At 48.1% G+C, this 21,145-nt stretch overlaps 1 protein-coding gene across 1 annotated transcript; it reads right to left on the minus strand.

Annotated features, from left to right (window-relative positions):
- Positions 1-6,864: 6,864 nt before the first annotated feature.
- LOC141130129 (cystatin-A-like) lies at positions 6,865-14,129 on the minus strand. Its single transcript, XM_073618081.1, has 3 exons — positions 13,811-14,129; positions 10,759-10,860; positions 6,865-7,036 (listed from the first exon to the last, which is right to left on the minus strand). Exons 1-3 carry the CDS (start codon positions 13,889-13,891, stop codon positions 6,908-6,910), a joined length of 312 nt encoding a protein of 103 aa, XP_073474182.1. The 5' UTR covers positions 13,892-14,129; the 3' UTR covers positions 6,865-6,907.
- Between the last annotated feature and the right edge of the window lie 7,016 nt (positions 14,130-21,145).

A 21,145-nucleotide genomic window follows, 5' to 3' on the forward strand; every position in this document is an offset into this window, starting at 1 on the left:
TGAATATTAAGGGGAACCCCGCACCCCCCAAAAAAAATGCGTGGGGGGGTCCCCCCAAAATCCATATCAGAACCTTCAGGTCTGGTATGTATTTTAAGGGAAACCCTGCACCGAAATAAAAAAAAAATGGCCTAGGGCCCCCCCAAAATCCATACCAGACCCTTATGAGCATATGGGGGACCAGAACAGCATGGGGGGGGGGAGATGAGCATATGGTGGACCAGAGCAGCATGAGGCAGGGAGAGGAGCATGCGGGGGACCAGAGCAGCATGGGGGGGGAGATGAGCATGCGGGGGACCAGAGCAGCATGAGGGGGGGAGATGAGCATGCGGGGGACCAGAGCAGCATGAGGGGGGGAGATGAGCATATGGGGGACCAGAGCAGCATGAGGGGGGGAGATGAGCATATGGGGGACCAGAGCAGCATGAGGGGGGATGAGCATATAGGTGACAAGAGCAGCATGGGGGGGGAGAGGAGCATGCGGGGGACCAGAGCAGCATGAAGGGGGGGAGATGAGCATATGGGGAACCAAAGCAGTAAGGAGGGGGGGAGAGGAGCATGCAGGGGACCAGAGCAGCATGAGGGGGGGATGAGCATATGGGGGACCAGAGCAGCATGAAGGGGGGGGAAGGAGCATGCGGGGGACCAGAGCAACATGAGGGGGGGGCATGAGCATATGGGGGACCAGAGCAGCATGGGGGGGGGGGGGTGAGCACATGGGGGACCAGAGCAGCATTGGGGGGGGGGGATAGAGGAGCACGCGGGGGACCAGAGGAGCACGCAGAGCACATGGGGGACCAGAGCAGCATGGGGGGGTGAGCACATGAGGGACCAGAGCAGCATTGGGGGGGGATAGAGGAGCACGCGGGGGACCAGAGGAGCACGCAGAGCACATGGGGGACCAGAGCAGCATGGGGGGGACCAGAGGAGTATGAGGGGGACCAGAGGAGCATGGGGGGGATAGAGGAGCAGCATGGGGGGGAACAGAGGAGCATGGAGGGGACCAGAAGGAGGATGGGGGAGGGGACAGACAGCTGACTTAACAGCTATGGCCTGGGAGTTTCTCACTTTCCTGCCTAATCTTGTCCCATGGGGGGGGGGGACGGGTACCAAACTGATTCTTTGCCCTGAGTGAAATAATGTCTAGCTTCCCCACTGGTACTGCCTATAAGAGAAATAATATAGAACGGCTAGTGGGGGGGGGGGTGCTTGGGTGGCAGGCTGGGGGGGCGGGTTTGTCCGGTCGACATGGGAGAGACCTGTCAAAGTGGACTGCACACTGGTCTCTGCTTGGGTGATGGAGGATGAGGATGGTTTAGTAAGTCAGTCCACCACCTCCTCTGCATCCTGTGGCTGGATAGCACAACCAACATCAATAAAGAGACCAATGTGCCCTGTCTAAGGACGGACCACGACCACCTTTGCCTGTGGACACAGACGCTGCTGACCCCCTCATAGTGGCATGGGAATGTCTGCCTCTTCTTGTTGGCCTCCCAGACATGATATGGGGGGGGGGGGGGGATTATTAAACAGATTTATTAGATAATAGAAGGAGGGTGATTGGATTCTTTTTTTTTTTAACGAAATGTGGTGTTTGCTGCACTATAAACTGTGTACAATTGGGGACTACCACTGACACAAATTGAAAAACTAAAAAAAAAAAAAACTAAAAAAAAAATATGTATTAATAAAAAACACCAGCGTTGCAGTAAGACAAACTGCGGATGACAATTAAAAAAAAAGGGGGCAGGAGAACAAAAAAGACGCAGTGAAAAAAGTGTGTATGCAGCCCTAAATGTAATGCTGTTAACCGCTTGCCGGCCAACCACCCGCCGTTTGATGGTGGCAGAATAGCAGTAGCTGTACGGCAGGCACTTTAAGGAGTATAGGGCGCGTGCCGCCGCGTGACGTAGGTGCCCGCGCGCGTGGCTGGTGGCTACCCGCGATTGCTCCCGAGAAGGAGAGAACGGAGATCTGTCAATGTAAACAGACAGATCTCCGTTCTATCAGGGGTGAGGAGAGCGTCAGGGGTGAGGACTGCTTAGGAACAACAATCAGTCTCCTCCCCCAAGCAGTCCCATCCCCCCACAGTTAGAATCACTCCCTAGGACACATATTTAACCCCTTTATCGCCCTTTAATGTTAACCCCTTTCCTGCCAGTGACATTTATACAGTAATCAGTGGCTATTTATAGCTCTGATCGCTGTATAAATGTCAATGGCCCAAAATAGTGTTGAAAGTGTCCTATCTGTCCTCCGCAATGTGGCAGTCCCCCCAAAAAAATCGCAGATCGCTGCCATTACTAGTAAAAAAAAATTATAATAAAAATGCCATAAATCTATCCCCTATTTTGCGCAAACCAATCAATATATGGATATTTCAATTTTTAATTTTTTTTGTTACTAAAATATGTAGAAGAATACATATTGGCCTAAACTGTCTTTTTCTGTTTATAGCGAAAAAAATAAAAACCGCAGAGGTGATCAAATACCACCAAAAGAAATCTCTATTTGTGGGAAAAAAGGACGTCAATTTTGTTTGGGTACAGCATCGCATGACAGCGCAATTATCAGCTAAAACGACGCAGTGCCTTATCACAAAAAATGTCCCGGTCAGGAAGGGGGTAAATTCTTCTGGGGCTGAAGTGGTTAAACACTGACACTACACAGTCACAATAACACTAACTATCACTGAGCCCTAGTCTATCTCCAACAACTTGGGATGGTCCCGATGTTCGCAAACGAACCGAACATATGGGGCGTTCGCAGGAAATTTGAGCGCCGCTGAGTTTCCTATAATGCACTGCGAGATCGCAGGGCATTGACGGCTGCTGATTGGCCAAAGCATGCAGGTCAATTGTAGCGCGATCTGCTGTGAGAGCCATGATTGGCCAAAGTCAACCTGCCTATCATGGCTTAGTGGGCAAAGTCCATGCCCCACACTATATAAGGCTGCTTGCACAGTGGCCGTATGTAGTGTAATACGTGGAGATTGAGAACTTGAGCTAGATTAGGCAGGTGAGTTAGTGGCGTGCAGGCAGTTTAGTGTGTGTGTATTGTGAGAGCCCTGGTCTCTGTGAAAATGAGGGTAAAATGGACACAGGACTGTCAAAGAGGCAGTTTGAGAAGTTCCAGCAGAAGATTGGTGAGCAGAGAAAACTATGCTTTAAATCTCTGGATTTTGTAAGTCTGGATTGGGGCTGGAAACTTGAAGACTTCAAAGAGCATTGGGAGGGATGGAGTTTTCAGTCTTGTGTCCCGGCTTTTCAGAAGTTCTGCAGGTTGTGTGTGTGTCCAGGTGCACACACTCATTATAGGGCAGATCTGAGCATAGCTCAGGAGAGTTGGTGTGGGAGCAGTTGCTGCAGCCAGGAGGGAGGTGTGCTAAACTTTAAGAACCCAGGCAATATCCTTGAGATGGCACTCCACGTGGGAAAGGTTCCAGGTCAGTGGACTGAGAGAGTTGAGCCAGCTTGAGAGAGTCTGGAGGACCATAGCTGAGACAACTGAAAGAGAGACAAAGAGGAGGATACTATAAAAGTAGCCAAAAAAAAAAACAGACTTTGTAGGCATGGAAACATGTGAAAAAAAAATTATATTCAAAATATTTATTGAAAAAAGTACAATATATAAACGCTATGTTCAAAAAGATTCTGCAGACTATCACTCCCAGGACCAGCTAGCACTGTTGTGGCTACCTGACATTGGCTCTGTCAGAGCCCAAAGCAAATGCCCTTTGCAGGCAGGGCCCTATGGTGCTATCTGTCCTACATGTGGCTACTGCTCCCAGTACCACCTCTTCAGGCATTGCCAGCCCTCCTGGCTGCAGCTGCCCCCTTCCACCACAGTCCTGACTGGCTCTTCACCCATCCCAGTCCTCTTGGCTCCTTCGGGAGAATGGCGTAATGGGAATAGTTCAAGGCTGTACTACATGCCTTTACTACATGGTGAGACCAAGATAAACTTATAGTTCAAGGAAAGTTGATATAGAGTGACACCAGACAGTATGCCATCGCAAAAAAAAAAAAAAAAATCTAATTTTATTGGACGAGTAAATTTGACCTCCTATCCAGGAAGGGATATCAGACAAGATATTTGCTCAACTGAGCAGTACCAATCCTGTTTGTATCCCTAGGGAGTTGTGACAGACTCATTCAATTAGAACTAATTGCTGCAGGGTGTTTATTTGAATGATTACTACAACATGGGAGCACCCTGGGCACCAGCATACGCCTGCACCTAGGAAGAACTGGTATACCCTTTGCCCCTATACCGCACTCATACGAATACATGGGCATGTTACATAGATGTACTAATGGTGTGGACAGGCACCATTGACAAACTACATGAGTTAGAGAACTCAACAGCAATGACAGAAAATGTGTGCCTCAGCCACTACCATCTTATCAGATGTGTAGTCCCAACATTAACCCCCTACGTGTCTGCTGCATGCTTCATCTAATTGTTAGGTGATTTCAGATGAGGATGCGCTAATCTAAGGGGGAACTGTAAGGAACCCATTTACATTTAAAGTGTTATTGTAATACTCATTACTATAACCACCGCAGCAATTAGTTGTAATTGAACAAGTCTGTCACTACTCCCTAGGGATACAAATAGGATTGATACTGCTCAGCTCTTGTCCAATATCCCTTCCTGAATAGAGGACAAATTTACTTGCTCAATTTGTGTTGTGCCCATGTGTTTAACTAATGGCAACGTTAGGTGGAGGGTTGCAACATCTTTGTTTTGAAAATGTTGAGTCCAATAAAATTATTAGATACATCATATTGTCTAAGGTCACACTATACCAACTTTCATTGGGAACTCTTCCTATTACTCAAATGTATGCAATTTCTCTGGTATTTAGACCAACCCCAATTGTTAGGGGAATGACAGATATTTACAGAAATCCCACATTGATTCCCCTGAACTAAGGGGAATTCTTCACTTTGACCTCCTGGAGACTTGCATGGCCCTTTTTCCCCTGTGGACAGTCCTCACCTTTCTTCCATCCAGGACATCTGTGGGTTTTAGGAAGGTCCCATCTGCACCCGAGCCCAGGCCCAAGGTCCCTCAAAGGCCACGACAGCCCAACACTCCTTCTCCCTCCCCAGCTGGGCTGACCCAGAGTATTTAAGGGGGGCCTGTCCCCTGCCAACCCAAGTTAGTTGGAGGATTGGTCAGGGCCCTCAATACTCCAAGCAGTGCCACCTTACTTTGACTTCCATCTTTATAGAAGGTTCCAGCACATATATATATATTTAAAAAAAAAAAAAAAAAAAAAAAAAAAAAAAAAAAAAAGGGGGGGGGGGGGCGGTTCTCAGTGATGCTGCCTGCGAGTAATCCAGCTCTCCCTGGATTTCTGTCAACCCAGGACCAAACCGCCAGCCCAGCACAATTACACTTCTAGCACTAGAGGGTGCCAAAACTTGAATGAGCTGCCTGCGCATCAAGGCTCAAGCTGCATAAACACATGGCCTGTTCAGGGACTACAGGCCTTAGCACCCATGTGAATGAGGCCTAAGAAAAGTTGAACCCCAAAATGCATACCTGTCCTTAAAGTGTTACCAAGCCCACAACTGTAAATTCTGTCTGTATTAAGTAAAATAATGCTTGTTGCACTATGGAACCCAAGGAGTTAATCCTCTGCCTTTTTACACAATGCAGTTTGAATCCTGTCTGATCCTCCTTCCACTGTTCCCAATCCATCTCCTGATGAAAACAGATCCTTGGAGGCACTTCCCACATGCTCAACTTGGTGTGGTACATGTGATCAGAGCAGGGCCAATCAGCACTGTTTAGACAGGGTCATGGGGTCCTGCAACCTCAGGACAGTCAGGAGAATAAAGCTTGTTGGAGTTTGACCAGACACTGATAGAAGTCACAAGACTGCTATAAGCTATAGTGAATACAGGGTCCCGGGTTTAGTTAACACTTTAAAGAGGAACTCCGCTCCCACAGACTTCTTACATGCCTCTGGGACCAGGTAGACACCTGTGCATGATGGGGGGTGGGGGGTGTAGAAATAGCAGGAGGAAACACACACACACACACACACACACACACGTCCCCCTGTTACATTTGGTACCCTTAGGATGTCCTTCCATGCATCAAAAGTTGGCCCCCACACTCACTGATCAAAAAACTGAAAATACAGCTTCTCCAATCTTTACTCCCCTGCAGTGCCATGCCAACACCAAGCTGTGCTTTCCCTGTCGCCTCCTGCAGGCTGGAGGGAGGAGAACACCCAAGCAACAGTCTGGTCTGATTAATGTCCGGTTTTCTGGTAGACTGTAAACCAGACACATAATCCAAAAACCTAGACGGTCTGGGTGAATCCTGGACAGGTAACAACCCCAATATCACCCCCACCCCCAAAATGTGCATACAATTGTTTAGACCTATATGTGGACTTCCCAGGTGGTAGAGGGGGCCTAGGCAAGAAAAGCAGAAGTGCTGTTCTGCAGCACAAAAAAAAAAAAAAAAAAAAAAAAGCATTCCAATTATGTAATAATGTAAGGGGGGGGGGGGGGGGGGGGGCAGAATAAAGTTGGGAGCTCAGAAAGTTTAGGGTTAAGATTTGCACATTTAGGAGGCGTGTTGATGCAATGTGGCTTTAGATGCATTTGCAAATTAAGCAACAAAAACCTCTTCCAAATAGTTTATTGCATTTCTCATTACAATGAGCAAGATAACATATTTACAAATAGATACACATTATCAATGTTATATAAACCATTTGGCTTAAAATCAGGACATCTCAGTCCACAAAAATGTTGTGTTTTCAGCCAAGTGCATTTCTGGTAGATCAGATGATGTACCCTCCGGTTCTTTAAAGGCATTTTGAAAAGGATTGGGGGCGTTCCTGATCATGTGACCACTGTAATTGGTCCTCATCTCCATCTTAGAAATACTCCAGCTCATCATCCTTGGTCTTATTCGCCTGGAAAGACACCAAAGTGGGTCCTGCATCTGAACCAGGCAGAGGTACAAAGACCCGAACGTGGCTATAAGTGTCCTCTCCAGTGTCCACCTGAAAACAGAAAAGTTAATTTCACCTTTATTTTGCATTTTCAGCAATTCTATTGTTAAAGCGGAGTTCCAGCCTTTAAAACAAGACACCCTTGATGTAATTAACGTTTCAAAAAGCTAATTATATGCAAAGTCATTACTTCAAACCAACCTTTAGTTTTGCTTGTCAGCACATCCCCATCTTAATTGTGGGCATGTGAAGCCCACTAGTGTCTTCTTCTGGGATCAGGTGCTGGTGACCCAGCATGCACCTCCTGATCTTGGGCATAAAAACACAAGGTGTGGCACAGATTGTCTTGGGTTGCCAGCTTTGGAGGAAGTTCCCACCTCATTTTGATGGCAACCTAATCTAGCCCACTGAGTCCTGGGAATGATGATATCTCCCAGGAACACACACACTTGACAGATCATTTTAATATTAGAAAAAGACCTGGTCCTTACTGCATTGAGATAAAAAGCTTGTATTAGCAGCTGTGCTAGCACCCACTAATACTTACCCGAGCTCTATCTCTGTCCAGGGCTCTCCCTCCTGATTGGCTGAGACACAGCAGTGGCACCATTGGCTCCCGCTGCTGTCAAACTCAGTTGGCCAATGAGGAGAGGGGCGGGGTCTGGGCGCAGCTCCATATCTGAATGGATGTACAGAGCTGCAGCTTGGCTGCCCCTATAGCAAGCTGCTTGCTGTGGGGGCACTCAACGGGAGGGGCCAGGGACCTGAGAAGAAGAGGATCTGGGCTGCTCTGCAAATCCATTACACAGGGCAGGCAAGTATATTTTTTTCCCCTATTAAAACAAACTCTACTTTATAGTCCCTCTAAGAGTTCTACCAGAAGAACTGTTCTGACATACACGTGGGGGGGGGGGGCAGGGATAGATACAAGGATATTAGAGTGCAAGCTTCTTTGGTGAGGAACTGATGACTGCTGGAATGTCAGCTGTATAAATGTAAACTAGTATGACTGGAGAAAACTCTTCTGGTGCAGAGACTGATGACAGGAGTAGCTGCATCATCTGTAAATCATGGTGGAATATGTCAGCACTATAGCAAGCCCAGGAGGTGGGGGGGGGTTAGATGCTGTGACTGGTGTGTGGTTGGTGGTAGAGAAACCAGGAGGAGGATGCAAATGTGCATTGGCTGGGTAGGGGGATTGAGTAACAGGGGGGGTTGGAAGTAAAAGACAGCAGTGTGGGTTGAAGGTAAGGAGTGGGGGGCTGTAGCACAAGATGGGGGATGATGAGTGAAGCAGGAAACCAGTGTTGGATGGGCAAGCGAGGAGCAGGGACCAAAACTTAATGTAGAGTAGTGATCATAGCATCTGATGGGGGTGAGAAGTTAGACAGCAGTGTGGGATGGGGATTGGGAGAATGGGGCAGCACAAGTTTGCATATGGTTGCAGAGGAATAGCGCTGAACCTGGAGGCAGAGAGGAAGATCAGACAGTGGTTGGCTGGTGTCTGAGGAGAACACTGAGCCTGGAGGCAGCGGTGGTGATGGTACGGTGTATGGTGGTTGTCATGATCCAGCCAAGTGGGAGTAGACCTGGGCAGGGGCGGACTGACCATTGAGCCACTTGGGCACTGCCCGAGGGCCCTGGGCCACTAGGGCCCCCCCCCCCCCCCCCCCCCCATCAGGGTTGCCAGCTTCAGTAAAACCAGGGACAGCATGTATAAATCTGTGTTTTTTACATTTGTCTGTGTGTACATGTATTTGTATACAGTGTGGCCCCATAATCTGATTGCCTGGGGGCCCCCATGATCTCCTATTGCCCAGGGGCCCCATAAGTTATCAGTCCGCCCCTGGCCCTGGGTCATATTCTTGGCAGCATTGCCAGCCTGGAAAGGAGTGGCGTGTTAGATGTACTAGCAGATTTAAAAACACTAACAATTTGAAGCCAAACTCCAGCTAATACTTTATAAGCCGTTACAGCAAACGGCCTCTTTTCATGATTGCACTGTGTCCTATGTATTTTGCCACTAGGGAACCAGAACATGTGCCTCTGATCCTCCAGGGATAAGAGGAGATTATTTTTACATTAGTGATAGAAGTATAGCGTGTGGTTGGCAAGCTTCTCTGGTGCAGAGGCCAATATGAATGGCTTAGTGTTCTGTACAGCACTGCAGTAAAAGGTTAGAGCTACAGTATCTCACAAAAGTAAGTACACCCTTCATGTTTTTGGGAATATTTTATTCTCTTTTCATGTGACACTGAAGAAATGACACTTTGCTATAATGTAAAGTAGTGAGTGTACAGCTTGTATAACAGTGTAAATTTGCTGTCCCCCAAAATAACACACAGCCATTAATATCTAAACAGTTGGCAACAAAAGTGAGTACACCCCTAAGTGAAAATGTCCAAATTGGGCCCAAAGTGTCAATATTTTGTGTGGCCACCAATATTTTCCAGCACTGCCTTAACCTTCTTGGGCTTGGAGTTCACCAGAGCTTCACAGGTGGCCACTGAAGTCCTCTTCCACTCCTCCATGACAACATCACGGAGCTGGTGGATGTTAGAGACCTTGCGCTCCTCCACCTTCTGTTTGGAGGATGCCCCACAGATGTTCAATAGATTTAGGTCTGGAGACATGCTTGGCCAGTCCATCACCTTGCCCTCAGCTTCTTTAGCAAGGCAGTGGTCATCTTGGAGCTGTGTTTGGGGTCGTTATGTTGGAATACTGCCCTGCGGCCCAGTCTCTGAAGGGAGAGGATCATGCTCTGGTTCAGTATGTCACAGTACATGTTGGCATTCATGGTTCCCTCAATGAACTGTAGCTTCCCAGTGTTGGCAGCACTCAGGCAGCCCCAGACCATGACACTCCCACCACCATGCTTGACTGTAGACAAGACACACTTGTTTTTGTACTCCTCACCTGGTTGCCACCACAAATGCTTAACACCATCTGAACCAAATAAGTTTATCTTGGTCTCAGACCACAGGACACGGTTCCAGTAATCCATGTCCTTAGTCTGCTTGTCTTCAGCAAACTGTTTGTGGTCTCTTGTGCATCATCTTTAGAAGAGGCTTCCTTCTGGGACGACAGCAATGCAGACCAATTTGATGCAGCGTGCGGCATATGGTCTGAGCACTGACAGGCTGACCCCCCACCCCTTCAACCTCTGCAGCAATGCTGGCAGCACTCATGTCTATTTCCCAAAGACAACCTCTGGATAAGACGCTGAGCACATGCACTCAATTTCTTTGGTGGACCATGGCGAGGCCTGTTCTGAGTGGAACCTGTCCTGTTAAACTGCTGTATGGTCTTGACCACCGTGCTGCAGCTCAGTTTCAGGGTCTTGGCAATCTTATAGCCTAGGCCTTCTTTATGTATAGCAACTTTTTTTTAGCACACCTGTTCCCCATTCACACCTGAGACCTTGCAACACTAATGAGTCACATGACACCAGGGAGGGAAAATGGCTAATTGGGCCCAATTTGGAAATTCACTTAAGGGTGTACTCACTTGTTGTCAGTGGTTTGGACATTAGTGTGTGGAGTCATTTTGAGGGGACAGCAAATTTATACTGTTATACAAGCTGTACACTCACTACTTTACATTGTAGAAAATATTCATTTCTTCAGTGTTGTCACATGAAAAGATGAAATTTACAAAAATGTGAGGGGTGTACTTGTGAGATACTGTAGATAAATGTATAATAGTATGTGACTGGGGGGGGGGGGGGATTAGAGCCCCAAACTGTCAATGTTACATAAAACCCAAAGCATTACCTTGAAAAAGTAATTTGTTCCGGCAACAACCTGAGTACTGACGAGGATTGCCTTAAATTCCCCGGGGTTCGTCCCAGACTGCTTCTCATACTGTTCCTTCACCTGAAAGAAAAAAAAAAAAAAAAAAAAAAAGTTTGGAAAGACCCAAATCTCGACCTGCACTCAGTAGCAGGTTATCAGACTAACCAGATAGTCACTGCAGGTCCTGCACAGTGCAGCTGACAGCACCTTCAGGAGAAAAGCCATGCATAGAGGAATCTAAAGTCAGATTATACAGTTGTGGCCAAAAGTTGACAACAGCATTCATTTTCACAAAACCTGCTGCTTCAGTTCTGATGGCAATTTGCATATATCCAAAATGTTATGAGTGATCAGATGAATTGTAATTAATTGAAGAGTCCCTTTGCCATTAAAATGAACTTCAACAAAAAAAAAAAAAAAAAAAAAAAAAAAAAAACCCCCCCCCCACCCCCCCAAAAAAAACCCCTACTACATTTGTGAAGAAGTCTTCATGGCGCCCAAGAAAGTCCAGCAAGCGCCAGGACTGTCTCCTACAGTTGATTCAGCTGCAGGATTGGGGCACCACCAGGGCAGAGCTTGCTCAGGAATGGCAGCAGGCAGGTGTGAGGGCATCTACACGCACAGTGAGGAGACAACTTGGAGATGGCCTGGTGTCAAGAAGGGCAACAAAAAAGCCACTTCTCTCCAGGAAAAACCATTATGGATATGGCATATAAGGCCCCATAGAGACTTGCATTGTGAGAAGGAGCCATAAAGTACAAATCAGAACCTGCATATATAATGAGCATATTTGCAGGCCTTCATATACCAAGGCCAAAAGGGTTGACATCCAACCACCACAACTACCTTTATGGCTCATAACGCAAAGCTCCAAACTGTCCGATTATGAGGGACAGTCTCCCTTTCCTCATTTGTGTCTGATCTGTATAGTTGTATATGTAGCACCTTCTAGAAGTGTAGATTTTTTTGTTAATGTAGGTAAAATTTGTGTAGGCTTGGCTGGCACCCAAGCCTGTCTGTTTTTTCCTGGGTTGGGCAGAGATCCAGGGGAGAGCTGGATGACTCACAGGCATCACTGAGACCTTACCCCATTTCTAAAATTTACTGGAACCTTCTAGAAGAATAGGAGGGAAAGTAAGGTGAAGCTGCTTGAAGTATGCCGAGGGCCCTAACCAATCCTCAACTTGGGTTGGTAGGGACAAATTCCCTCAAATACTCTGGATCAGACCAGCTGGAGAGGAGAGTTCAGCAGGAGAACACAGAACAGCCAAGAGGGATTGTGAGTGAGTCAGGTGTGCCTCCCAGTCCTCCTGAGGACTGGGATGGGTGCAGAGCCTGTCAGGAGGACTGGTGGCACAGGCAGTGGAAAGGGGCAGCTGCAATCAGGAGGGCTGGCACTGCCTGAGGAGGTGGTATGGGGAGCAGTAGCCATATAGGACAGCTAGCACCAAAGACTGATTTTTGCTACAAAGGGGCTGACGGTGCCTGCAAAGGGCCAAGATCCAGAGCCTGTTGTAATGGTGGTGTGTCCATAAGGGCGCACGGGTGCCACCCCCTCTATGCCCAATGGATAGATTCATGCATTGCATGAATCTACCCATAGCTGCCACCCCCTATTCAGGTGTCTGGCCCCTTTTTTTGGGTGCCTGAATAACAGCGGCAGGGTATTTTTTTTGAAGCACCTAATTAGAGCCATAGGCGTCAAAAAGATAAACAGCGAGCGCTATGCTTGGCGCTCTCAGTTCACCCAGCTGTGTTAGAAAAGCGAATGAATATTAGTTGAGACCCCTCATGAATCATAGTTATGCGGTGTATGGTCAGATTGTAAGCTGTGTAACCAACTTCAGGGGCCATTCCCGCTCCCCCCCCCCCCCCCCCCCTACCAAAGACACTGCATTGTCTTCGCAATTTATACTTTAACTCTGCAGTTTAGCATGAGGAAGGCAGAGTGATTGTAGTATCTAGAGAGGTGTCCCTCTACTGGCCAATCCATACATTGGTCCATATAACACATCAGAAACATGGAACAGCAAACAGGTCTGGAAGTTAAAGCATTTGTTATCCCAACATTTCATATTCCTGATATGTGGCTGCTGCACCATGTACTTGTAAGAGAAAGTCTCCTGTTCTCTTTGCATTGCTTCCTTTGTGGGGAGAGATTGTGAGTTCCTACAAACTGGGAATCACAATCTCTCATCTCCTATGGTCAGTCCCATCCCCCACAGTTAGATCACACAGGGAACAGTTAACCCCTTGATCACCCCCTAGTGTTAGCTCCTTCCCTGCCAGTGACATTTACAGTAATCAGTGCATTTTTATAGCTCTGATCACTGTAGAATTGTCAACTGACACAAAAATGTGTCAAGTGTCAGCCATAATGTCACAGTATCTGGGGAAAAAAAAAAAAAAAAAAAACTACCATTCATTTCATTTTTAAACTGACTGAGTTTTTACAAGGTGATCATTCAATCCCATCAAGTACCAAATGAAACATTATGCAAAAATACATGGAGGAGGAGAACTTATCAAAACTGGAGCCGCTGTGCACAGCAACCCATCAGCATCTAACATTAGAAGCTGATCAGTTGCTATACACAGTTGCTCCAGCTTTGACAAATCCCCCATTGCAGGTTACATTTTAGGGACCCAGAAGAGCTTGAAGCAGCTTCTCATATTAAAGGGCCATCCCATGTACAATATACATTGGCAACCATCGGAAATTAGTTGAGCTATGGGACTAATTCACAATTTCTAATGTAAAAAATACAATTGTTCCTTTATAGGGCCCATTTACACCAACAGGCACATTATGATGTACACTGGTGTGCATTACTACAATGCATTGCAGAGTTTACAATTAAAAAAAAAAAAATCCATTCATCTCCATACTGACACATTGTAATGCATTTTACTACAACGCACTTGTATGGAGAGGACAGGACACAGAGATGAGTTGTTATCTTAGAGTCCCAATGGAGATCATCACATCTGGTGCTAACAAGTCCTTAGGATTGGATCCCCAACCACTTACCTTGTCAAGGATGGCTTGATCTTCTGCTGTAGGTTCCTTGGGCTCACCCATTCCCCCAACTACTGACTTCTTCTGACCCATCTTCACACAGTTCCCAACAGACTGATGTCCAGCAGCCAGTACCTGGGATTATATACCTGAGGGCCGTACCATTCCACAGAGAGGGCGGGGGTGTATAATAATGATCACACCTGCAGGTGATGGGCCATTCTCAGGAGAAAACTCATACTAGACTCTGGGAGTGAAGGATTATAACACTTGTGATTGCTGCAACAAAGTCTGTGCTGAGAAAATAATTTTTTAAATTTTTCACCAACCCCCCCCCCAACAAATTAGTAGAATGGTAAGAGCCGCCTGCAGAGCCCTGGAACATACAGGTGTAGCCATGGCCCCGACCCCTAGAGGCCCAATGGTGACCTCCAGAGTCAGGGAGAGCTGACAGCCATCTTCACAGTGTGGGTTGCTAGGCATAGTGGGTGTGGTGTAGATAGAGTAAGTTGGGCGCCAGACACTTTGAGAATGCAAAAAGAGATTTATTGTCTCTTAACAGAACCGGGAAGAGCGGGTTAGGGCCTGAACACCCTTGGGCAGATGCAAAAATGCTTGGCAGACTCCAAGACAAAAATAGGAATAGAAGAACAGCTATACAGTTCAAGGGCCTTTAAGCTGAATTGCAGCAAACCTTATCTGTAGACCCCTGTCTCCTATAGCAACTGAACTGGTAACTCCAACTTCAATGCAGATCACAACTCAGTCTCTCGTTGTAGATCCTCTCACTAGACTCTTCAGATCCCAGCTGTCACTGGATCCCTTGAGCTCCTCCACAACTAACCCTCTGTGGCTTCCAAGAGGACCGCTGAGTCCAGTGGCGGCTGGTGGGGAAAAATTTTGGGGGGGTGCCAAACATTATGCCACCCCCCCGGGTCGGTTGGTCAAGAGCACTTACCCTATCACCGGTGACTTCCCCCTGCTCGGCGGCGGCCTCCCGTTCTCCATCAACGGTGGCTTCTTGTTCTCCTGCTCTCCACGGTGGGGGCTTTCGTTTCCTCCTTTCTTGGCAGCCAATCGGGTGTCTTCTCTTTTCGGCCAATCGGAAAACGGGTCTCACACCCGCTTCTGGTTGGCCGGTTGAGGATCAGTGTTTCAACAGCGAATAGTCATTCGCTGTTGTAAAACCTGGGTGGGCTCCAGGTCGCATGCTCTGCGACCCGAGCCCAACCAATTTTAAAGCCTATTAGAGCCTCTGGCTCTAATCAAGTGCTTAAAAAAAATGCCGCTGTAATTCATGCTCCCGGTGACCCGAAAGGGGCTAGACGCATGAATAGGGGGTGGCCATGGATAGATGTATGCTACGGATAAATCTATCCATTACCATGTAGGGGGTGGCCTGGCGAGAGGGAGCGGCGCCCAGGCGCCCCTAATGGACGGGCCGCCACTGGCTGGGTCACTGACTTGGCTCTTCAGCTAACCTGCTGAATCCTCTGCAAGCGTCACCCACACTGTTCTGCTGGATCTCTAGTTTGACTCTGCTGAAGCTTTCCCAACTTCTTCACCGTCCCCGGCTAGTAAAAAAGGCTGCTCTGGGACTTCTTTAGTCTCCACAGAACCTGGCCTCTGATAACAGGAGAGATTGTTCCTTGCTGGTGACTGAGTCTCCTATACCTCTGACTCTGGTTCTCGCTTGCCTCTGGCGACAGGAGTGGTCGTCCCTGATGGTAACTGCTTTCCTTTACTTGTGGCAACTACTTGGTTCTCCGGCTTGCAGAACTCCTGCAACTTGGTTGGGTTCCAAGCCTGAAACCCCAACCCCGCGCTGCTTGCTTCCAACCTGGATAGGCCTCAGACCGCTTAGCTGCCAGGTACTCCCGGAAAGGCCTTAGATTTCTGGCCTAGAAGCCGGGAGCTTTTCGACACACGACGGCCATCCAGGTGGCACAGAACCCCGATCACCTGATTCCTCCCAAATAAATAGGCTCTCCCAGCAGGCCAAAGAAACCCCCGCCATTTGGCTGCGACACCCCATCCACTCCTAGTCCGAATTTACTATGCCCTTGTCCATCTAATGTTCCAGGTAACAACACCACCTAGTGACAGAAGAGAGAGGTGCATGAAACCCAGATTTAGGGAAAGGTCAGTGGATCTCCCTAACAATCAGCCAGGCTGATTACCACCTAGCAAACTAAATTTGCCAGCAATCCCTGCCTAAGACCAGGGTGCTACATCGGTGATCAGAGCTGTACACATGGCACAGCAAAAAGTAAACCCCCCTGTCACATTCGCAGCAGTATCACCACTGAACTTAACTCATTCAAGTGCCTCAGACTGCACCACAACCACCCTACAACTACATATAGTGGTTTGGCCTTTTTAGGGTTTAAAGCAATGAAAAGATAACATATCACTCCCCAGCCCAGTGGTCTCCAAACTGTGGCCTGCGGGCTGGTCATGGCCCTTTGTTTGCCTTTATCTGGAACTTAGGGCACCATTCCTCCCACTGACACCAAAGATGGAGAACTATTAATCCCATTGACACCATAGATGGGGCACTATTCCTCCCACTAATACCAATGATGGGACACTATTCCTCCCACTGACACCAATGATGGGGCACTATTCTTCCCACTGACACCAATGATGGGGCACTATTCTTCCCACTGACACCAATGATGGGGCACTATTCCTTCCACTGACACAATGATGGGGCACTATTCCTTCCACTGACACCAATGATGGGGCACTATTCCCAACACTGACACCAATGATGGGGCACTATTCCTTCCACTGACACCAATGATGGGGCACTATTCCTCCCACTGACACCAATGATGGGGCACTATTCTTCCCACTGACACCAATGATGGGGCACTATTCTTCCCACTGACACCAATGATGGGGCACTATTCCTTCCACTGACACAATGATGGGGCACTATTCCTTCCACTGACACCAATGATGGGGCACTATTCCCAACACTGACACCAATGATGGGGCACTATTCCTTCCACTGACACCAATGATGGGGCACTATTCTTCCCACTGACACCAATGATGGGGCACTATTCCTTCCACTGACACAATGATGGGGCACTATTCCTTCCACTGACACCAATGATGGGGCACTATTCCCAACACTGACACCAATGATGGGGCACTATTCCTTTCACTGACACCAATGATGGGGTACTATTCCTCCCACTGATACCAATGATGGGGCACTATTCCTCCCACTGATACCAATGATGGGGCACTCTCCCCCCCCACTGACACCAATGATAGGGCACTATTCCTCCCACTGATACTGATGATGAGGATGTTCCTTCCACTAATACCAATGATGGGACACTATTCCTCCCACTAACACCAATGATGGGGCACTATACCCCCCCCCATTGACACCATTGATGGGGCACTATTCCCCCCCACTGATACCAATTGTAGCAGTCTCCCCGACTTCCAGGGGCCCGATGGTTACCCCCAGAGCCAAGGAGAACTGACATTCAGGTTATTAGGCATAGTGGGTGTGGTGCAAGGTGGAAAGATTGGGCGCCAGTCACTTTTTGTAAAAATGAAGAAAGAGAGTTTTATTTCTCTTAACAGGAATGGTGGGAGAGAGGGTGAGGGCTCAGGACACCCTTAGGCAAATGCAATAGCAATTAGGCAAACTCCGTAGACAAAAATAGAACTAGACAAACAGCATTACAGATAAAGGGCCTTTAAGCTGAAAGCAGCAATCTGTATCTCGTAGCAACCGCTGTCTCCTATAGCAACAACTTCTCTCACAGTATCCTACTGTAGATCTTCCAGCTTAACACACAGTATCCCACTGTAGATGCTTAAGCTCAGCTCGCTGTCTCTCACTAGACTTCTTGGACTCTCAGCTACCTGCTGGATCCCTCAAGCTTCACCCATAGCTAACTGCTGTACTTATCCTCAAGCTTTACTCACAGCTACCCACTGTATTCCTGGATGACTTGAATGAAGCTTCTCCACTTTCTTCACCATCCCCGGTTAGTGAAGCGTCTGCTCTGGTACTCAATCAGAACTTCATCCCTTCCAAACTTACCCCTGGTAACTAGGGATGGGCGAACGGTTCGGCCCGAACTTTGGTTGTTCGGATGTTCGGGTGAACATTCGAAAGCCGCCGGAACACCGTTAAAGTCTATGGGACACTAACATGAAAAATCAAAAGTGCTCATTTTAAAGGCTTATATGCAAGTTATTGTCATAAAAAGTGTTTGGGGACCTGGGTCCTGCCCCAGGGGACATGTATCGATGCAATTTTTTTTTTAAATGGCTGTTTTTTTGGGAGCAGTGATTTTTTTAACGCCTAAGTTGAAACAATAAAAATTAAATATTCCTTTAAATATCATGCCTGGGTGGTGTCTATAGCATGCCTGTAAAGTAGCACAGTTTTCCCGTGTTTAGAAAAGTAACGCAGCAAAATGACATTTCTAAAGGAAAAATTGTAATTAAAAACTGATCATGGTTGTAATGAATTGTCGGGTCTCAGCAATATAGATAAAACTCATTGAAAAAAATGGCATGGGGTCCCCCCCCCAGTCCATTACCAGGCCCTTTGGGTCTGGTCTGAATATTAAGGGGAATCCCGAACCAAAAATTTAAAATTACGCGGGGGTCCCCCCAAAATCCATACCAGGCCTTACAGGTCTGGTATGGAAATTAAGGGGAACCCTGCGCCAAATTGAAAAAGAAATGGCGTAGGGGTCCCCCCCAAAATCCATACCAAACCCTTATCAGAGCATGCAACCTGGCAGGCCGCAGGAAAAGAGGGGGGGCGAGAGAGCGCCCCCCCTCCTGAACCATACCAAGTCACATGCCCTCAACATTTGGAGGGTGCTTTGGGGTCTGGCCCCAAGGCACCTTGTCCCCATGTTGATGGAGACAAGGGCCTCATCCCCACAACCCTTGACCGGTGGTTGTGGGGGTATGCGGGCGGGGGGGCTTATCGGAATCTGTAAGCCCCCTTTAACAAGGGGACCCCCAGATCCCGCCCCCCCTATGTGAATTGGTAACGGGGTACATTGTACCCCTACCATTTCACAAAAAAAGTGTCAAAGATGGTAAAAAAGACAAGAGACAGCTTGGGACAGGTCCTTTATTAAAAGATAAAAAAATAAAAATGTCCAGTGATATCCATTCATCTTCTATCACACTGCAGATGAGCCGAAAAAAGAAAAAAAAACCCCGCAACACCTCCGCCCTCATGGGAGGCTCCCACCGAGTGACGCCGCCCCCCTCTGACGCCACGGGGAAGCCATGGGGAAGCCCTCGTGGTGTCAGAGGGGGGCGGGCTCACTGTTTACGTCACCAGGTGGCCACGGCCTCAGCTATATAACAGCTGTCACCAATGGGAAGCGTCACTCAGTGGGAGCCTCCCATGGAGGCGGAGGTGTTGCACTTTTTTTCTTCTTTTTTTGGCTCATCAGGGGCGTGATAGAAGATGAATGGAAATCACTGGACATTTTTATTTTTTTATCTTATAATAAAGGACTTGTCCCAAGCTGTCTCTTGTCTTTTTTACCATCTTTGACACTTTTTTTGTGAAATGGTAGGGGTACAATGTACCCCGTTACCAATTCACATAGGGGGGCTGGGATCTGGGGGTCCCCTTGTTAAAGGGGGCTTCCAGATTCCGATAAGCCCCCAGCCCGCATACTCCCACAACCACCGGGCAAGGGTTGTGGGGATGAGGCCCTTGTTAGACCCCAAAGCACCCTCCCCATATTGAGGGCATGTGGCCTGGTATGGTTCAGGAGGGGGGCTGCTCTCTCATCCCCCCTCTTTTCCTGCAGCCTGCCAGGTTGCGTGCTCAGATAAGGGTCTGGTATGGATTTTGGGGGGTCCCTATGCCATTTTTTAAAATTTTGGCGCAGAGTTCCCCTTAAAATCCATACCAGACCCAGGTCTGATATGGATTTTAGGGGGGGACCCCTATGCCATCTGAGGATGGTTGTGCAATGTGGGGCTTCTATGTGTTTGGTGTCTTGGGCCTTGTTGCCTCTGTTCTTTTTGTGTTTCTGTCTTTCAGGCCCAGTGTGCCTCATGTGGATCCTGGGTCACTCCTATGTTTACTGGAGAGCTAGGAGGGCTCTGGTTAGACCGGAAGGGAGGCAGCTGGGTTTTTTCCATGGCGGAGGCCACTGTCCGCTGGATCGGTATACCTGGCATGCTGTGGTCCCGAGTAGTTCTGGAGATACAGCGATACACTAGGATGGACAGGCCGGCTGATGTGGTGCTGATGCATGTTGGGGGCAATGACCTTAGTATCAAGGCATCCAGGGATCTCATTAGAGACATAAAGTAGGATTTCCTTCGGTTGCTTGCGGCCTTCCCGGATACTGTCTTACTATGGTCAGACATCATTGGCAGAGCAGCTTGGAGGAGGGCTAGGTCGGTGGAAAGGATAAATAAGGCCAGGATCCAGGTAAACAAAGCGGTGGGGAAATTTGTGGTCAGCAATGGGGGGCTGGTGGTTCGCCATTGTGAGCTGGAAGGAGACTTTGGCCTGTATTCAAGGGGAGGTGGGGTTCACTTATCAGCTGTGGGCATACATATGTGGTTCCTGGGGCTCCAGGTAGGTCTCCAATGGGCCTTGCGGCTGTGGCGGGCTGCCCACGTGTAAGGTGTCACTAGTGGGCGTTAGTGGCAGGGGTCTCTGGTTCGTGAAGGTGGAAGGTACACAGTATATCATGGGCTATCGGTCATCGGGCTGTAGTGGGCAAGAAGGTGGCAATAGTTGTCCCTGAGCTGGTGGGATCGCGGCTAGGGGCCTGAATGCAGAAGTGGTGGTGGTACAGCCGATACGATAGAATACCTTCCTTCATGAACCTCAGACATAACAGACAGTATATATATATATATATATATATATATATATATATACATATATATATGTTAAAAGTTATTATATATATTTATATATGGGAAGGCTGGTCGCAGGTCAGCCTGAATTTGTAGGAGGAGTTGGACTGTTCTTAAACCCGTCCTCCTCCTCCTTCCCCCTGTCGGCCTCCCTGCTTGTATTGACCCTCCGGACATTTCGCATCATTTCCGAGTGACCTACGAACGTCATTTCCAGTTTCGGTGCTGCAAGGCGGATGTGCGGTGGCTACACGAGACAGTTGTCTCCCGTGTCTAGGCTCAGGTACCGTTCGGTAGGAGATCCATGGCCGGAACCAGGCCGCCCGCGGGGGGGGGCTTTTCATGGCAATCTCGTCAGTGATAAGGGGGTGCTCCTCAGGGTATCCAGAGGTGGGGGCTCGTGGCCTCACCCACTTCAGGGCAGTTGCATTAGCTCAACATCAGGTAAACTGT

The sequence above is a fragment of the Aquarana catesbeiana genome, linkage group LG02, assembly GCF_042186555.1.
Source record: "Aquarana catesbeiana isolate 2022-GZ linkage group LG02, ASM4218655v1, whole genome shotgun sequence".
Classification (NCBI taxonomy): domain Eukaryota; kingdom Metazoa; phylum Chordata; class Amphibia; order Anura; family Ranidae; genus Aquarana; species Aquarana catesbeiana.

Coding starts and splice junctions, on each gene's coding strand:
- LOC141130129 (XM_073618081.1), bottom strand. CDS start 13,891: ATGGGTCAGAAGAAGTCAGTAGTTGGGGGAATGGGTGAGCCCAAGGAA. Junction 10,861..13,810: donor ATCAAGCCATCCTTGACAAG/GTAAGTGGTTGG, acceptor TTTTTCTTTCAG/GTGAAGGAACAGTATGAGAA. Junction 7,037..10,758: donor GAACAAATTACTTTTTCAAG/GTAATGCTTTGG, acceptor TTCTGTTTTCAG/GTGGACACTGGAGAGGACAC.